Raw genomic sequence first — 19,897 nt, 5'->3', positions numbered from 1 at the left:
GCTCTGTTCCCAGCTGCAAGGCAGCCACCTTGTCTTCTGACAGAGATGGCTTACAACAGCCTTCAGGCTGACAAGCCCAGTGCCACCTCCCCTTGACCAGGAACACACAAGGTGGGACAGAGAGGGCCAGTGGGAAGTGAGGTCCTCTGGGAGAGGGGTGGAGGCTACTCTGCTGCCCTTCCTTCCCCCTCTCCCTCCCCCTCACTCTTTCCCACACGTTAGCTTTCCATAGAGGCCAAAGGTAATAAGGCAGTTAAATAGCAGTGTACTACTACTCTACTTTGGGACAACCTTACCTCCCTCGCTGTTTTATTGTCCCCAGGCCACTATCCCTACCTGGCATTATCTTCTATGTTTTCTATCTCCCACTAGAATTTAAGCCTGTGAAGGCAAATAAGCATTTCACTTCTGACCAGGTTATACACAAAATTCTCTCTCTCTCTCTCTCTCTCTCTCTCTCTCTCTCTCTGTATGTATGTATATGCTCATACAGACATATAAACATATGTGTATTTATATATCTACATGTGTGTATGTACATGTTCATATTGACATAAAAACATATGTGTACTTATATATTTACACATAGGATTTATACAAACCCAAAGGCATATACCCTGATAATCCATGAAGTGTTCCCAGACATACCATTCTCCTGAATGATGTCAGAGCCACACTGCTCCAGCACAGACATGTTTGCCAAGATGGTCACAATCTGGAAAACAGAATTGAGAAATTATAAAACAAACAGGCATGATCCGAATGGCACTCTCTGTGGGTAGGTCATACGGTGGCTGCAGAGCTTCTGTCAGCCTGGATCCTCACTATACATCTGCCTAGCCTTTCATGGGACTGTCTTCTATTCTCCTGGGCTGCTGCCACCCAGATGTAAGCCCCAGTGACTGATCCCCATTAATCAGTGGGTGGCTCTGGGGTAATCACCCGAGGTTCCAGTAAAAAGCAGACTCACACTGGATGAAGTTAAGGTCCAGTTGTTTGAATGCAGGGACCCTCAGCCTCACCCTTACAATTCCAGACCCCTTTCTCTCTTCTGTTCTGGCTTTGTCTCCTGACTCTTCGATCTTTGATTGGGTTCCCCCCATGTCAATTTCCTTTCCTGATACTGACCTTCTACCTGAAATGAATTAAGGCTGAGATCAAGCCAGAGGGCAAGCTGATGAGAAAGTTCAGTTTAGCTACACTTTAGAAGTCTCTGGTCTACCAGCCTTACTTACAGATCTCCACTGACCCTGACAGTGACACTGTCATTAATGATAGAACACTGACATTCCATGGACATCCACCCTTAGTTACAGTCTCTTGGGCAATAACACTATCCAGTCCTACAGCAGGATAAAGGGTCTCAGTAAACTCATAGCATAAATAATAAATAATAAATAAATGGATTAATAATGGATAAATGGATTTAAACAATGGATTAAGGAATTTTCAACAAGAGACCCAAACTGCACATGGTGCAAAAAATTAGATAGATAGATAGATAGATAGATAGATAGATAGATAGATAGATAGATAGACAGTCAAGGATGGGAGTGTTGTGCTATAAGCAGAGATGGCCCCTGACACTGTTCCTAAAAGAAACCGTATAGTGGCAAATATGCCTGTCTCTGCAGATGCAGACAGCATGCACTGATGGTGATTGAAATTAATAGGAAGATCTAAAGAATGTTTCTCCAGTGGGAGCCCACTCTCCAGAGAGCTTCTTCATAAGCTGGTGAGATAGTCTAACCAGGAGCCATGCTCTGCCTCTGAGCTGGCAAGTGATAGCCTGCAGAGGACAGCATGGGAGGCTTCAGTACCCGAGGATGGATGGTAGAGCAGCATTTGCCAGGAAAGAGCATTAGATGGATTTTAACTGGTTTAATTTTAGCTTATCACTCTCCTTAATTAAACATCTGAAAGCTCTATTAAACAGGGGGAAAAAAGTGTTGTCATATCAATAGGATATCTATCCCTCTGCCTTCTCAAGCCACATGCTGGCTGTGGAGGCCATATCTCTGAGCATCATCCTCTTCCACTCAGACCTGGTAAGGGACTAGGTGGTTAAGTAAGAACTGAAGAGAGTCATTGGAGGAGGGCAGGGAAGCCCCTCAAAAACTTTATTCTGAAGTCATCTGCCATGCCCGGTGTTTTATTAGAGGAGTGGTAGGTATATATTGGGGGTTCTTTTTCTCCTCTCTTAGGATAGGGAGTGTTTGTGGGCTCAGAGGAAGAAATTAGAGAGAAGAGATGAGATATAGATGCAGCCCTTAAATGGAAGATTCCCCAAGAACCATAAAGTACAGTCATAGGAGAGACATGCAGGGCTAAGTCTGTCAGATTACAGTGCATTCTGGTGTCTCTGGGCTGCTGATAACAGCAGAAACGGTCTGTTCCCACCACACAGGGGCTCCCAGGCCCCACCCGTCACCAGACAGGCATTTCCGCATACAGACTCTTGTTTGACCCTTACATTCATGAAGAAAGGAAGGAAGAGACGGAAAGAGGAAAAGAGGAAGGAAAATAAAACCTTTGTCTGCAGCAACGGGTTCATTATATGGCAATCATTAGCTGAGTCACAGGCACCAGGTAGGTCTTTGTGTTGGACTAATTTAGATCCTGTTAATGAAAATTACTTCCTCCTTACAGAGCCTGTACCCCATGTGGTTTTCTGAGGTGCAGATGAAGTAGTCAATTAAACACAATTTGAATAAATGCCAATTATACCCTGCTTGGAGTCTCCCATTTGAAACACACTTGTATGTACTGTGATGGAGAGGGAAAAGAAGCCAATGTTTTCACCTAGCAGTTAGCCTCCCAACTGGAGTTTTAAGGACAACTGGTTCACCTGGCTGGAAGCAACCTAGCGATGCTGTAAGGATATAGAATGCAAGAGCCAGGTTCATGGTTTCTCTTGGCCCAGGGTTATTCAATTGGTGCAAAATTAAGGCCTTTTTTTTTCCTGAGCCTTCTGTAGTTACCTGATGAGCACAGACACTAGCCTCAAGAAACACCTTGGATGAGATGTAGTGTAGGATCAGGTCCTGGCTCCATCACTTGTTATCTACATGACTCTACCAATACTACCCAGCGTTCTGTGCTTGGTTAATGAAAGGGTATATATTTCTTATTGCTGCTACAACAGATTGCTGAAATTTTTAGTAGCTAAAAACAAAACAATTTTACTATCTTGCAATGCTAGAGGTCTGAGGTCCTAAATAGATCATATGTCTCTGTCCCTCTGTCTCTGTCCCTCTGTCTCTGTCTCTGTCTCTGTCTCTCTCTCTCTCTCTCTCAAACACACACACACACACACACACACACACACACACACACACACACACACACACACGGTAAGCCTAGGTTTCTCTCCATGGAAAAACCAAATGAACTGTAATCTGTGTGACATGGACTTGCCCCACCCCACCCCTTCTCTCTCACCTGTACACTGTGAGACTGGAGAAATGGTTTAGTGCTGCTATGGCTTGGACTCCAGCATTCAAGTAACAAGTTGAGAAAGCCCCAGGTTAAAGGTGAGACCTTGCCTCAAAAGAAAGAGATGGGAAGCTGTAGAGGATGTCTGACATCCTCTTCTAGACTCTGCAATTAGACATAGGCACAGGCATGTGTGCACACTTGTCCATACCCACCCCCACCTATATAAATAAGTGAACTAATAAACCAATAAATAAATAATTCTTTTTTAAAAGGGTTTGCATTTTTATATATCCTAGAGAAGCTTCAATTTTGGGACTACATCTTTAACCAAACTTTTCTATCTAACTCTTTCCACTCAGCTCACAAACATTCATTACCCTAAAATGAGAGAAAAAGAATTTTCAATGATGAAAACTGAGCCATTTTCTCTGACCCTGTTCCTCTTCCCTCCTCACATAAAATCATGTTATTACTTTAGACCCACCTGGACAACATTCCTTGGTTAAGAGCCTTAATTAATCACTGTGCAAAACCCCTCTCGCTATGTACAGGAAGTTATTCGTCGATCTGGGTAATAGGAATGGGGCATCCCTGTGCAGTATCACTTGGTATACCATGGGAAATCAAATGTAAGTCATAAAACTATCATAAGCATTCAGTGTGTCTTGCCAATCACCCAGAACACTTGTTAAATTAAACAAACATAAGACACTTCTAAGAGGCAAGAACTGGAAGGACCCAGGCCTTGAATGATTTGTTAAAGGAGCACTAGCAATGTGACAGTCACATTAAGGGTCTGAACACTGATGTGACCAGGAGGTACTGAGAATGAGAGGTCCTCCCCAGGGACTAAAAGGTTTCATAGTTAGAGGATTCTATGGTGGTTCAAATGAGAATAGTTCACATTCCTGTATTGGAAGACTTGGTACCAGTTGGTGGAACTGTTTGAAAAGGAATAGGATGTGTGGCTTTGATGGAGAAGGTATGTCACTGGGGTGGGTTTTACAGTTTCAAAAGTCTATGCTATTCCCATTCAGGTCTCTGCTTCATTCTTGTGGGTTAAGATAGGAGATTTCAGCTACTGCTCCAGCACTATGCCTGCCTGCCTGCCTGCTGCCATGTTCCTTGCATGAGAGTCTTGGACTCCATCCCTCTGAAACTATAAGCCCTGAATAAACTCTTTCTTTTATAAGCTGCCTTGGTCATGGTGATTTATCACAGCTATAGAAAAGTAACGAAAACAGAGCCTTCCTGTCAAGAAAACTAGTGGCTCCTCTGGCACTCTGAAATCACTTTTCATTCAGCTTACAAAGGCCTTAGAAAAATTGGAGTAGATAGCTAGTTAACCTAGACCACCAGGGGATCTGCCATGTCACAGTTCAACAATAGATGTTCTGGTTTGGTAGAATGTAGGTTGGCTGAGTCTTCTGATGATAGCACACAGACAAAGTGTTCATCTTGCACTCTTTTAGAGCAAGTAGTCAGGAGATACTTGTTCACAGGCAGACGTGAAGACATGGCCCAGGCTGTGTCACATCCCTAGCAGTCTCAGCAGTCACTCTGACCATACCCTGACTCTACCAACATCCTCCTCCCATGCTGCGCTGTAGTAGGATAGTCCTAAAGATTACAACATGTGAAGTATGCCCAGAACACGCAGTTAGAGTCAGGTCCTCTGGCCTGACAGACCTTATGACACAGAATACCTGGATGCATCTATTGGTGAGTCATTGGTCCTTCTCTATGTCACCCAAGGATTCAGACACACAGAAAAAGCCAATATTCAAAAAAACTGTAATTAACATTATTCTTTAATCAGAAGCTCATCAACAATGTCAAGCATAGCTCTGAAATTCTCTTTTCCCCCTGCCCAGACTCTTTCCTTTTTTATGATTTGTGTGCTCATGTATGTATGCCTGTGGAAGCCAGAGATTAATCATTCTCCAGATGTGTATATTGAGTGGGCTGTACAGAACCTAGAGCTTGCCAACTGAGCCAGGATGACTAGCCAGCAAGCTCCATGGACCCACGGGTCTCCTTTCAGCACCAATACTGAAGGTATTTGTTTCCATGCTCAGCTTTTTTGTGGGTTCTAGAGATTTGAACCAGGTTCTCATACTTGGGTAAAGAGCATTTTACCAACTGAAACTTCCCAGCTCCAGCTTATAGTACTTTTCAACTGTACACACACACACACACACACACACACACACACACACACACATTAACCTTGCATGTGTCCACACACAACCTGATGCTACACATGTCATCTATTACGTCACACCATCCAACATTCCCCAGTGCATTAGCTGTATTTCTGGGCCCTCCATTCCTGCCCTAAATTAGACATCTCCATCTAGATCCATCTCAATCTATTCTATTCCAGTCACCTGCTCCAATCACTACTCAGTACCCATTTTGGTACTAAATGCTTTATGAACACGACCCGCATTTAATAAAATAAGGGCCAGAGGATAGAAGAAATTTTATTCTTCATTATACAGATGAGAAAATTGTGGCTTAGAGAGATTAAGAAACTGGCCCAAGGACACACAGCTAGGAGATGACAGAGACAGGATTTGAACTAAAGTGTACCTAAACCCAAGACATGTTGTTTCTACTCATATTTACATACATGTCAGGGATTTATAAACTATGGAGGGTTTTTGAGACACAAGCTGCTATTATAACCCCCAGTAATTGGCATTTCTGGTTAATGGATTCCTGATAAGTGGTGTTGGCATAGAAGTCCCAGAGATGGTACAAAATGTGGTCATTCTAAAATGTCAAGCAGACTATGAATTTCTATGGGAAGTGTAGGCAGCACACTTTCTCTTTGAAAGCAATTCACAGAAAGGCTCACATTTCTGTTGTAAGTACCAGCCACTTCAGGGGTCAGTGACACTGGTTGTGTAGGGTCTTAGAGGTGTCCTTCCCACCCTGTTCTGTCAGTTAGATCCCTGCACAGTCTCTGCACAACACCCTATTGGTGAGAAATCCCAGGGCTTTGGAAACTAATAAGTGAGCAGGGTCTTCTTTTTAGGAATTGTAGGTATGTGGCATTGTGCCCAGTTCTGGGAGTCGAAGTCAAACCTTTGTGTATAGTAGACAAGCATTCCACTAACTGAGCTATATCCCAGACTAGGATAATTTTCTTGATTCCTGATATCCAGATCTAGCCTGTACTATCTTCTTCTAGATTAGCAGAAGTAAGTGGAAGCCCCCAGACCAATGGCTATGTTTAAAGCTGCCCACACCCCAAGGGTAAGCACAGAATGGGCTTTGCCAGTAAGGCTTTGGCTTGACTAATTAAGTGGACTTGGCCTGCCTAGATGATAGAGGATTCCTCGCTGTCCAAACAGAGGTGTGCTAAGTACATAGCCAAGACCAGGGAGCTTTGGATAGCATTGGCGTCACTGGCATGCTCATTACCGGAAGCCTCACTGGGCATTTAATTTCTTAAGTATTTCAGGGGGCGGTGAGCACTTCAGAGCCCAATTCATCTTCTTTGTCTTCATTACAGAGAGCCCTCTGATCACCTTAATCCTCCCTCTGCCACAGCAAAGAGCCATTTGTTTCTTTAATGGGTATGCTCTCACTAGCTAAGTGGCTGCTCAGAGCCAGGGCAGAAGGTGAAGCCATCCTGAGGACAGCAGGAGATGTGCCTGGCTCATAGGGGGGGGGGGGGAGAACTCCTGAATCAGATGCAGGGAAGTGTTCATCTGCCTCCGACTTGCCCACATTCTCACTGTTTTGAGGTACCCTTCTCTTAGGGGTTGGTAAGACTTCATGTGGGGTTTCGGGGAGGGGCTGCCAATCCTCATAGTCAGGTTAGGGACTCTGCAGAGTCATGGGACATTCACACAGGAAGCAACGCCCCATTCTCCACACAAGGAGACTACAGTCTACAGGTTCTCACTGAGTGCTGTGTACAGTGGGCTACCCATTCACTTTACAGCATCCTTGTGACAGAGTCTACACCAACAGTCTGCAGCCCCTATTTTATTTGATCCCTGCCTGGACTCTGAAATTATGTATACATATTTTACTAATGAAGAAAGAATTGCCCAAGGTAGCATGAGCGCTAACAGCAAGGATCTACTGAACGTGTATCACCTGTCTCCAAAAGGCTTGTTCTTATTGTCACTACTGGATCTCATTGGACATGACCAGAGTAAGCCTTGGTAATGCACTTGATGGTGAAGGCACCTGAAATCATGCCACGAAGGAGAGAGGCTCAACAAGTAGAGGCATCTAGTGTCTGTGTGTGTGTCTGTGTGTGTGTGTGTGTATGACCAATACAGAGCAGAACCTCTGATCCTATGCCACCCATGTCTAACACCTATGACTACAATAGACACTGGGCATCACCTTTCAGAAGCCAATCAATCAGGCAAATAGCTAGGCCTGTGTGAATATGATCCCTACCTGTCCCCACCCTGACTTGTCCTAGGCTTGTCCAGCTCTAAGAAGTAAACTACAAAATCTGAGCCTTCCCGGGCTCTCACCTGGTCCCGAGTATAAGGGGTGTCCACTCTCTGCTTGTCACCACAGGCTTCCAGGAGGACACGGATTGCATTCAACTGCAGAAGCATCTCACAGGCCATTTTGTCGAAGAAGGTGATATTGGCAAGGGCCGCAGAGGCCAGCAGGAAGACTTCTCCTGATGAGGCCTCTTGGCACAATTCTGGATAGTAAACAGGAAGAAACAGTTCAAGGCCAAGTGTTTGCATATGATCTCCCTCGGCTCCCACTATAGCTCTGGGAGACCATTTGGGTAGGAGTCTTGGAACTGTTTTTAGAGATGAATGAATTAGTTTCTAGAGAGGGAACTTTGGCATCTGCATAGGGAGCAGAGCTGGGATGGGGGCCCTTTTATGTGACTCCTGCTCACCCACGGTGTTTATTGAGTGAACCCTAGGTGCCTAGAGTTATGAGATGGTAGGATGGACCTAACAAGTCACATCCCTGCCCTTGTGATATGTGTTCTCCGCTAGCAGACAAGAGAAAGAGAACCTTTGAGAGTTCATATAAATAATTAACAATTTTGATAAACGTGAAGAGAAAAGAGACAAATGCTACAGTGGAGAATAAGTGGGGACCCATAGGCCACATAGGAGATGTCGCTAAGAACATGATTGTAAAGCTGCAACCTTAAGAGAGGAAAGGAGCCAGTCATGAAACTGTCTGGAGGAAGGATGTGTTCTAGATTAGAGAAGTGGTGTATGCAGAGGCCACGGGGCAGGAAGGGATATATCCTTTCTCTGTTCTCATCTCTCCAGTGATGTACACTAAGATGCTAAGTTTGCCCAAAGGAAGAGGCCAGAGTTAACTCAGAGACTCTGCCTTCCAGACACCTCTGTATCTCCTTTTGGGCTCAGATGGCAGAGGTCACCTGGCTTCAGAAAGCACCTGGGTGCCAAGGCTCTCTCGTCCATCCTAGCAGTTACAACACAGCACTAAACAAATGTCCCCTCCTGCCATATGTCATTGTGCTAAGTGCCCATCATCCCTCCATCACCTAACACAGTGCCTTGGCCTCCACAGAGCATGCAATGGATGGCCACCTCAAGAGGCACGGTCCGTGGTTCTGCTTGTCCCAATGGCCCTAACTTCTAAGTCTCAGTTCCAACAAGGTAGGATGTGTCAGATTATGCTCTGTGCCACTTGTAACAAATGTGTCACTTCTACGAAGACAGAAGAAGGAAGGCAACACTCCAGAAAACAGACCAGGAGAGGAAGAAAGGAAAGAGACAGAGTTGAGCAAGGCCTTATGGCAGTCCGTACTTTTGAGTTCTGACACTACAGTAGGCACTTCTCAGCATCTTCATGGATGTAGCTGTGGATTTCCCCTAAAGTGGGATGGGCAGGAATATCAGTTAAACTCCTACAGTCTTCCTTGTGCTGTGCCAGTGTATTTGGATCCATCTTTATGGAAAAGAGGGATATGTGCAGACACGGAAACTGAATCTCACATGAGCAGCCACAGATATTATTTCTTGAGCATTTACTCTGGCCCATCTGATCTTCACAGTAATCCATTTTGACTATGACGACAGTGATCACAAAACCCTCACTCTTTCTGTACTTCAGGTTGTCTATTGTTTCAGCTCCTTGACTCATTCCCAGTGATGCCCGCATAGCTATAGGTTTCAGTCCTATTGGGGAGGCAATGCCTACCTCTAAGGTATTGCATTCCCGGTAGAACAGTTCAGATGTGACCATCAAATATCTAGAACTCATGATCCAGCACTAGGATCACAGATGTTGGCCAAGTAACATCCTCATAGTGGATGCTGCCCTCCTCCCCTGACCAGGGAAAAGTCATTGAGGGCATCTCACTCTGTCCAAGCTTACATCTCTATATCCGGGTTTTGGTATGGGACCACTCTACTGCTAGATTTGTCCCTAGGGGCAAAGAGTACCCCTCACCTTCATGTACTTGCCATTGAAACAGACACATTGATTATTAGCACAGCCATCTAAGTGCCTTTTAATTTTGCTGCACTTTTTTTTTAAACTATGGTCCTAGCCACCTGGGATGTGTTAGGAAGATTAACCTGAGGATACCAGGGACTCACTTATAAATGTTTCCAGGGAATGGCAAGAAATTGGAGGGCTATTTCCCACCAAAGAACACAGCCCTGGCATCCTTCCCAGAAGATATATCTCATCTGCTGACTCTGTGAGTGGGCTGAACAGTGCATCTTCCTGGGGATGGGTTAAATAAGAAGGCTCTTCTTCTCTGGGGATTAATGCAGGCTTGGAAAGAAACGGGAATGGGTATGTAACAACAGTGAAAGGTTGTTTGGAGCATACATGCTTTGGATTGTTTATTATTTGGAAAGTTTCTACACAGTTTGGCATTTAGTTCTTATATTAAAATATGTCCCTGTCCCTAGAGACATTGCAGATGTCGCTGCTGTGTCACATGTGTGTCAGTAGGTGGCAGAGAGGAGAAAGGCTATGTCTACTCTCAGTGTTCTGACCTAGGAACATCTGAATGATTAGCAGTCTAATACTCCCTGAAAAAATAAATGAACTGGAGAAGACCACGAGGGTGGGAAACAAGTGGAGACTAGAGGAACCCCACCTGAGACTGCGGGCCTGGGCAGAATGGCACCCGAGACTGGTACCATGGGGCCTGGATATGGTGCTAGCCTAAAATGACACCAGTCCAGTGCCATGCAGTTCTGATGGGAAGACCATGCCCAAAATGACCTCTGCTTGGTGCCATAATGGGCTAGCAGGTCATAACACTCTTGAGATGACCCAAGACACTCAGAGACCCTGGGTGCCACTAAGAGAAGCAAGTAAGTGGTGGAGAAATGGAAGAGAAAGAGAAACAAAAGGATGTGGGTACAATGAAGAGAGGCAGAACTGGAGACTCGAGGGTAGTGATGAACAGCCTGATGTGAGTAGCTGGTGAGGCTGCCAGGGACCATGGTTGGGTCCTGGCCTGTACTGTCATTGAGAGGGCATGTCTACAGCAGCAGGGGGCTGTTACCACCAAAGATCAAGCAGAAGTCCATGGTCTGGGCTGCCACCCAGGGGTGTATTGATGTCTGAGGGCTGTGCAGAACTGGCCCGCCCCTCATCTGGGCATCATGGAAAGCCTGGCCTGGAGGCAGGAGAGCAGGAGAACTGACCCCACCTCTAGCTAGGGTCAGTACTCAGGGGAGTGGGCCCCTGCACATAGTGGGAGTTGTGGGTGAGCCAGCCCCCAACACCAGAGGGTATGAGCATGGGAAAACTTGCCCTGCCACTCACCTTTCATGCAGTGGCATGGATGCGGGAGAGATACCCTCCTCCCTTACCCCCTTACCACCTGTGACAGGTGGGGGACTGACCCTGGGGTCATGAGATCAGAAGAGTCTCCTACCCCCACCCCTACCCCCCACCACAGCAGCACTCAGGAAAACAGGCCCTACACCTCATCTGGGCAACACAGTGGATCTGACCTTGATGGTAGGGGTGCAGGTGAGCTAGCCCCAAGAGTGTGAGCATGGAAGAGTTGGCTCTGCCACTTATCTGCCCTGTAGCAGTATGGACAAGGGAGAAATGCTTCCCCTCCCGTTGCCTCTTAGCAGCTACAACAGGCAGGAGAGCTGGCTCTGGGGATATAAAAACAGGAGAGGGACCCTGCGTCTTGTCTGATATGCAGTGGCACAGACAAGTGACAAACACCCTCCTCCCCCCTCTCCTTCTTTGCCATCTATGGCAGATGGGAGATCTGGCCCTGGGGTCATGAGAGTGGGAAACTGGCCATTTCTCACCAACTGCAACATTAAAGAGAGTGGGCCCTGTACCTAGCACAAGCAGTAGGGTAGAGCTGGCCCTGATGGCAGGGGTTGCTGGTGAGTGAGTCCCGAGGGTGGGAGAGCAGGAGTGCTCCCATGTTGACCAGCTCAGATACCTCTTAGGCCCAGATCCATTGGCCCACTCCAACATCTACCCCATCAATGAATTGCTGGTGTTCATGAATTGACCATCCCTACAAATCCAAAACTGCAGGATCTCCATGACACAGGGCAACAACAGGATATCTGAGAGGAAACCCAGTGAGGTTCCAGTATTGATAGTGTAGCAGAAGCCAGAGACCTCATACCAGACCAATGAGTCATTGTACTGAACATTTGCAAGTAAAGAAGTGTGGACAAAAGGACACACTGTAACATACTGCAGCTTCCACAAGATTTTTTTTCTTCTGTTCATGGGGAGGTTGCAAGGGTGGAGGGTGGGTACAAGGGGAAGGGGAGATGAGTGGGATTGGAGTGCATGATGTGAAATTCACAAGTAACTAATAGAAGTTTTAAAATAAAATTAAAAATATGTCGACCTTCCCTACCAGGCAATAATCAATGGTGGTTCAATCATGTCTGTCCATATTTAGTCTGTGCATGTGCTCGTCAACTTCATGCAGGTTGCAGACGTCTTGTTCACTTTTCCCATCTGACTCCCTTCAAGTCATTTCTTTCCTGCCAGACCCTGGTGGGAGTCTGGGCATGGAAGCCCCAGCATAGTGGATCCTAACACTGTTCTTGAGTCTCTCACCTTTTCTGAAACTCCACAGGCTTTGTGATCACCTGAGCTCCCTCCAGCCAGGGTTCTCTACGGATTGCATTTCTTCTTGACTTTGAATCAATGTATATATTGGCATACCAGTTTCTCTAAACCAGGCCCAGTGATCAGGATCAACCATAAAATCCACCTAACAGATAATTCTGAAATGCAAAGTTCTTTCTCAACAGTACAAAACTAGAACCAGAAGACCTCATTGGAGAAGTGGGTTACAATCCCTCAGTGTATATCAGAAGAAAGTTATCAAGTAAGATTTGTAAGATGCCCTGGTTAAGGGAGTAGTAGAATCTCACATCATCCCAGATAGGGTTGCTGGCCAGTAGCTGTTTGTTGGTGGATAAGCAGAAAGCCAGAACCCAAGCTTGACTGTTCCAACTCCTGTCTCAGCATCCTACAATGTGTGTAACTGCAGGCAACAGCAGATATTCCCAGCACTGGTGTGACAACTCCAAGAGCCTGCCCTAACTAATTTTCATTTAGTTTTGGTAAAAGAAGGATATAGATATGGTCAGTAAAAAGGTATGAATGGAAGTGGAAACTCGGACCTCATAAGGCAAGTTTCCTTAGCATTGTTATCCTGATTAATCCTAGATTTTGCAGTCTGGAAAGGAAAGGCTAGAGAAAGAGAATATTCTAGATAGCTGACTGTGATTCTCTTGCCAAACTTGTATAGGTCAAATAGGGAGACCAAAAAGAATCAATGTGTTCATGACCCTATGACGCAAGGCCAAAAGGTAGGATTTCCTGCATCTCTTGTGCCAACCTAGTTCTCTCTGGGAAGTCACTTATGCCACTGTACTACCACTGTACTGCCACTGTCATTAGGTGCCATGACTGAAATTTTAGGAATAAAGCCTATTGAAGTCAAAATTTGAGTTCCTACTTGTCCCTGATTCCCGGGCTCTGAACTCCCTCTGAAAGGCCATGTGGCCCCTAAGTTTTCAAACTGGGACTAAAGAGCTGCTTGCATTTCTTTAAGAGTCTCTTGATCACAGGGCTGCCTAAAGCTGCCTGTGACCGATCAATAATGAGCTTTCAGCTAGCTTGACTATCAGATTGTGAGTTTGAGCAAAGCAGGTGGGAAGGCCCTCCTGGTCCTTCTTGAAGACAATCATGCTTAGGCCCTCTCACCTAGGTATCCCGCCCAACCCACGGTAACTCACTGATAAGGGCTGTCACAATCTCCTCCATGTTCTCCACGAAGCTAGTGAGGTGCTGGGTGAAGGACAGATGTGGGGAGGTAACCTGGGCTACCACGGCTGCAGCCTCAGCTCGAGTGGCCTCCGAGTGGCTGTCATCAGTCAAGATGTCGGCCAAGCACAGGATACCGTCCACCTGCAGATGGAGAGAAAGGAGTTCCTAGTGTGCCTTGAAAGGGAGCGTGTCACTGCCTGTGACAGTCATGAGACAGAACCAACTCCTCTTACCCTTCTGAGAAGAGCTCATACCCCTTGCAGAGTCAGAGAAAACCTGACAAGAGCACCTTCCAAATGACCCAAAGTTGCCTCTGCTTTGAACCCAGGAAAGATAAGTGATCCCCTGTAGGTTTCCTAGATAGACAGCAAGCCAAGTGGCTGGGGGCTGACCTTGGCTAGGCATCACTGCAAACTGCAGTAGAAACAATGGTTACTCAGTGATCTTCTGACCTTGAGCTTCAAGCCAGGCTCCGTCTTTTATGCTGTGTGACTTCACATCCCTGACACTATTCCTTCAGACACCAGCAGATGTGTTAGGAGTTCACCAGATGGCTAAAAACAGTTGATGCCTTATCCAGAAGACAAGTTCAAGAAGTGTAGGCTCCTTCCCCGCATGTCACCTCTCAGAGCAAGCTGTGCTCCCTGCCTTCCTTCCCCTGCTCTGGTCCTCCACTGGGATTCCCTTAGAAAGAGGAGGCTGCTTCCATAGAAGCCTTGCTCTCACTGCCCAATCAGAGAGGTCAGGGAAGCATATGCCAGAAAAAGGCTTGTTTCCCAGCCCTACCACAGCCAGACCTGCTCTTGGCGCAGTAACGGGGAGACACATCTAGAGTGCCTATAGTGTGCTGCGTTCCACACTTAGTAGAATGTATATGTCATTGTATCACTGCGTCAAACATTCCCATGTCACAGAAAGGAAAACTTAGAAAAGATTATTCACCTGACCTGGATTTTAACTTTCAAACTCATGGATTTGGGACTGAATGAATGATCTGCTCTTCAACACCTAGATTCTGAAAGGGACTTCCTCCTGAGAGATCACACCCGAGCTTACTAAACCAACCCTCCATCAGGAGTCAGTGGGTGGGCTTTGGAGGAAAGTGGCAGGATCTTGCCACAGTGCACCTGCAGCTCCTCCAGGAGCTAAGATGCTAGGTGGCTGAGGACCAGCACTGGAGGTGGGATGGGGGCAAGGCATAAATGAGGAGATGCCCTGATTAATCCCTCCTGCCCCCCATCATCTGCTACTGACTTAAGTCTCCTGCCTCTGCATCCCTACTTCTTGCCACTAGCTCTAGTGGCCCCTAGAGCTTGCCTTTCATTTGATTAATCACCTCCACCTCCAGTCCTGCACCTCCTCTTAAATGGCTCTTGGGATCTGAGAGGTCCATTAGCTGTGAAAGCCATTGGCAATTTCAGACTCAAAGGAGACAAATGTGGAAACAAGAGCCCAGGGAGCAGTCCACGGTAAAACCCACCTGGATGTGCTTAATAAAAGGAACAAACAGTAGCCTGCCTGCCCCTGGCAGGACTGGACTCAGGCCAGGTATTTTATTAATAGGTCCTTGGAGAGGTCTGTTAGAGCCCACAGGGCAGCTGCAGGCCTGGAACAGGAAGCAGCTCTATTGCCAACATAAGAAGCCTCTCAATTGCCTGGCTCACATCCCCTTTCTTCCTCAGAGCATCAATCAAGAGTGTTGCTAAGAATCTCCGAGGTCTCTAATGGGAAAATATCTCTATCAGTGCCCTCAAACTTGACTGTAGTTACTGCTGCTACCCTGGTCTCTGACTCAGTTGAAACAGCAGTCAGACTCAAACAGGTATGTTGCCCTGATGCACAGCAAATCTGTTCTGATGGTCCCAGGACCAGGGAAACCCAAGGCCCAAATATGAACCCCTCTGCCCAGGTCAGAAGTAAGTCCTTAACCTGGTAAGTAAAAACCAAGTGCCAAGCCTTGTGCTTCACAAACACTGACCCAGGAGGGAGTGTGAAAGAGTATCCTATGGTGGAGGAACTGATTCTCATCACAGATTACCACCATGCAGAGTGATTTCCCAAAGGATACTCAACTACCTCTGGAAGCTTCCCTTGACTTAACACTTTCACAATCTGGCTTGGGAAGATGGCTCACTCTGGCTCCCATGGTCAAATCTTCTGCTATCTTCATCATATTTTAGTACCAAAAGAACATTGTTTCTCCAAGTGGAATTGTGGCTGCATCAAATTAATGGTGGATTACTTAAAAGAGAACCTCTGAGCTATCCTACCAGATTCATGGTCAGGCCAGGAATCTGCTTGGTAAAAGGTCAACAGAACTTTTATACTGCTCCAGCATTAGCAATACACAATGGTGTGATGCTTTGATCCTGTGTGTGCCTGAACCCCTGTTCTGCAAGCAGAGGGACCACACCTAGTTCACTTTGAGTTGCCTGATACCTGACATGTACTGGGCTTTCAGGAGATGGGGAACAAATGCCAGAAAGTAACATTGTAGATTAATACATGTAGAAGGGTGGCATTGTATACAGGAGGAGGCTGAGAGCAAAAGCCTGTCAAGGACAGCATTGGAACCAAACCCAGCTCAACATCATTTCCTCAGATCCTTGACCCCAGGAGATGTGGACCATGATGCTCTTGTGGTGCCTGGATTTCCCAGAGGACCTGTGGGGCCCTGGATATTCAAATGATGAGCTGCCCATTGTGTTGGCTTCTTCTGATATGCTGAGTATGCTTCAGGTTGCCTCTGACTGGCTACTAATTATGAAATACATCATTCCTTCAACATGATTCACATGATAGATAATACTTATTCTTATATATAATACCTATGTAGCATGCATATCATATATACTCATAGGATATATCATCTATGTAAGAGAATAGAATATAGAAATATATGCTTATTTGTTTGCATTTAAATACATTGAATATATATATATATATATATATATATATATATATATATATATATATATGTGTGTGTGTGTGTGTGTGTGTGTGTGTGTGTGTGTGTGTGTGTGTAAGGAGCAAGATGGGTTATAATAGATTCCAATAGTAAAATGGTCATCTATGGGAAGGTCTCTGTATGTTGAATATTCACAAATTCTAAATCTTAGAAATAGCATTAAGCTAAGAATTCTTCTTCATCTCATCTCTCTGATCACCTACCACTGAAAAGGCCTCACCCTAGGTTCTGTGCTATTGATGCCCTTGTTTTTATTAGATTTCTGTCTAATAAACTAAGCTATATGGCTTTTATAACAGACATAGGTGGTGTTATCATCAACAAAGAGATTTATTTTTCTCCCACAGACATCCCTGCTGTTATGAAACTCCTTCCCGTTACTGTGTGTGTCTGTGGCCCATTTCTTTTTGCAGCTGTATGTTATCCAACGTGTACACCTATTGCAATTCGTGCATGCATTTTCCTGACAATGTCACTTAAGAGTCTTTTGTGGGCTTCTGATCCAGGAAAGTTCTGTTACAAACATTCTTCTAAATGCCTTCTGCAGATATGTGCCGGTTTCCTCGGGAGGCTTAACATAGAAATTAAGGCATACCATTTGCACATCTCTACTAATACCGCTAATTTACTTTGCCATATGGTTGTAGCAAGTTATACTTACAAACATTATAAAAAGATACTTAATGTGTGGCGCACGCCTTTAGTCCCAGCACTTGGGAGGCAGAGGCAGGTAGATTTCTGAGTTCGAGGTCAGCGTGGTCTACAAAGTGAGTTCCAGGACAGCCAGGGCTATACAGAGAAACCCCGTCTCGAAAAACAAAAACAAAAACAAAAAACAAAACACAAAACAAAACAAAAGACACTTGACATCATATCCTTCTTTAATTTTATAATATGCTTATAATTTTTAATAATTTGATGGTTTGGATGAACAATATCTCCAATAGACACTTGGTCTCTAGTTAGTGGTGCTGTTTGGGGTAGGGGTAGTTATGGAAGGTTCAGGAGATATGGCCTTGTTGGAGGAATTACCCCACTGGGGGAAGGCTTTAAGGGTTTACTGTCTCTCCCACTTCCTTCTCTCTCTACTTCCTGTGTGCAGAAAAAGCCTGAGCAGCCAGCCTCCTGTCCTGGGCGCCTGTTGCCATACTTCCTACAAGTATAGACTCACCCTATAGAACTGTGAGCCAAAGTAATTTTTTCTTTAAGTTTCTTTAGTCATGGTTTTAATCACAGCAACAGAAAAGTAATTAATAAAGATGGGACATAAAACCGCATTGTAACTCGTGTGAATCAAAGCCAGTGAAGCTGCATCCTGTCTATTGCGTTGCTTTAGATGGCTTGCTTGGGCTTTGTAAGCTTGGGGAACCTGTTCATACAGCTTGCTTGTTTTTCTATTTGGTGGCATTTTTAGGAGCCAAATGTTCTTGTTTCTGACTCTGCTGACTTCCCCTAGCCTGCCACACAGACTGGTCTCTCCACGCACCATCAGCTCCAAAGCTCCAATCCAGCAGCTCATGACAACCCATCACTGAAGGTTTCCTATCCTGCGTTATGAGATCTTTAGCCCTCGTGCCAGTTCCTAGAATATCAGAAAGTACAGACTTCGGGGTCAGATCTATTTGTCTGAATCCTGCCTGCCTCTCATAACCTGAACAATTTTCTTACCCCTTTGAGCCTTTGTCCTAAAATTTATGGTCATAATGCCAGTGCCAATGGCTTTCATTTTTCTTATAAGAAGGGTATTTGAAACATCAACTTGAATGAAACACTGCACTTATTCAATGAGAGACTGCATGGGCAGTGCTTGTCACAGGGTGATGCCATCATTTCATCCTCAGCCTACCTGTGGCTTAGCTCTCTCCTGATGCCTGGAGGTCCTCTCCTCAATTCTGCATGGCTCAGAGGTTCCCCACCCCACCCCACCCCTCACCACTGAGGTCCCTTTCTGTAGTCTCCTCCAAAAGTGAGAACATCAGGACCCTGGGTAATGTGCCAGTCAGCTTTCCTTCATTGAGACAAAGTACTGAAGGAAATTACCTCACTGGGAGGACAGGTTCGTCTGGGCTCGTGGTTTTGGTGTTTTTGTGGCCCTGATGGCCTCTTTGCTTCAGGCCCGTGGCAGCACAGTGAATCATGGGAGCATGCTACACACCCTGGGGCAGAGGAAGAGGCAAGGCCAGGGTTCCGGGGTCCTGCTGAAGGGCAACACCAACGTCCTAGCTTCCTTCCATTAATCCTTACCGCCCACTGGTTCTACCAGCTCCCAGCAGCACCCGAACTGGCAGAAACAAGAAACAGGCTGGTGTTGAGGGAGAGGTGGGGGAGAACCCTGAGCTCACAGAGGGCTTGCTCACTCTCATTTGCCCTTCCACAATGCTTACTCCTGCTGCTGAGACCTCTCGCCATCTTGGCTTCCTCTCCCAGGACTCCAGCATGGTTCATTGCAGAAGCTTGTGTGTATCCTCCTCAGCTCGTAGCATCTCTCTTCGTTCTCTCCTAGCCTCTTCCCCTTGACAGCTTCTACTGCTACTCTGCGCCATATTGGAAATCGGAGTCAAATCCACATGGCCTTGATGTCTTACTCTGGTGACACTCTGAGCTAAATCTTGCCCCTTTTCCCGCAGGACGGACATCTATATTTCCAAAGCCCTACTGGATCATTTTACATTTATTTCCAAAAATAATTGGTACGGATGGTCCATGAAGCACCTCATACCTAATTTACTTAAAGCTGAAGTGTTGTCTTCATTTCGCTCTCACCTCCTGTTTCAGACCCAGGTAAGGTCACCTACTTCCCCAGACAGAGGCCACCTCTGTCCCTGCAACTGCCATACCACTGTGATGTGATCACAATCACAGCATGCATCCTCCCTTTGGTCTGTTCAGGTTACACGCACATTGCCCTCAGGGTAAACCCTGCGCAGAATTTTCTCCAGGTCCTTGACACCCAACAGCCAGACTTCAGTGTGGGAGGAACGATGAGGAAACAAGCAGAGAATCAAGGCGATTACTCAGGCCACACAGGACAGCAGGCTAACTCTGGTCCTTGCTTCTGATCTCTCCAGGCCTGTGCCTCTCTCTATGGAGCCTTTGAGAAAAAAATGGGAGGAGCTGGAGAAATGGCCAGGTCAAAGGAGGTCACTCAGCTCAGCTCCTATGAAAGGCCAAGGAGCAGTCCTGCCTGAGGCCAGCTCTTTCAAACACTAGTCCAAT

General features: G+C 45.9%; 1 protein-coding gene and 1 non-coding gene across 3 annotated transcripts in view; one reads left to right on the top strand and one right to left on the bottom strand.

The window, feature by feature from the left end:
• Insc (INSC spindle orientation adaptor protein) overlaps positions 1–19,897 on the bottom strand; it is a 106,788-nt gene that overhangs the window by 7,903 nt on the left and 78,988 nt on the right. For both annotated transcript variants that reach the window (XM_021197255.2, XM_029539028.1), the window contains exons 8-10: positions 13,683–13,854; positions 7,947–8,125; positions 649–715 (exon numbers count right to left, since the gene is read on the bottom strand). In XM_021197255.2, the coding sequence (XP_021052914.1) occupies positions 649–715; positions 7,947–8,125; positions 13,683–13,854 (418 nt within the window). The remainder of the gene's footprint in view (positions 1–648; positions 716–7,946; positions 8,126–13,682; positions 13,855–19,897) is intronic.
• Positions 10,330–10,461, top strand: LOC115062920. Its single transcript, XR_003842825.1, has one exon. It is a non-coding gene; the product is annotated as a small nucleolar RNA SNORA17 (small nucleolar RNA).

The sequence above is a fragment of the Mus pahari genome, chromosome 1 (genome assembly GCF_900095145.1).
Source record: "Mus pahari chromosome 1, PAHARI_EIJ_v1.1, whole genome shotgun sequence".
Classification (NCBI taxonomy): Eukaryota; Metazoa; Chordata; class Mammalia; order Rodentia; family Muridae; genus Mus; species Mus pahari.
The sequence above is the reverse complement of the archived record's forward strand: the minus strand, read 5'-3'. Positions and strand labels throughout refer to the sequence as shown.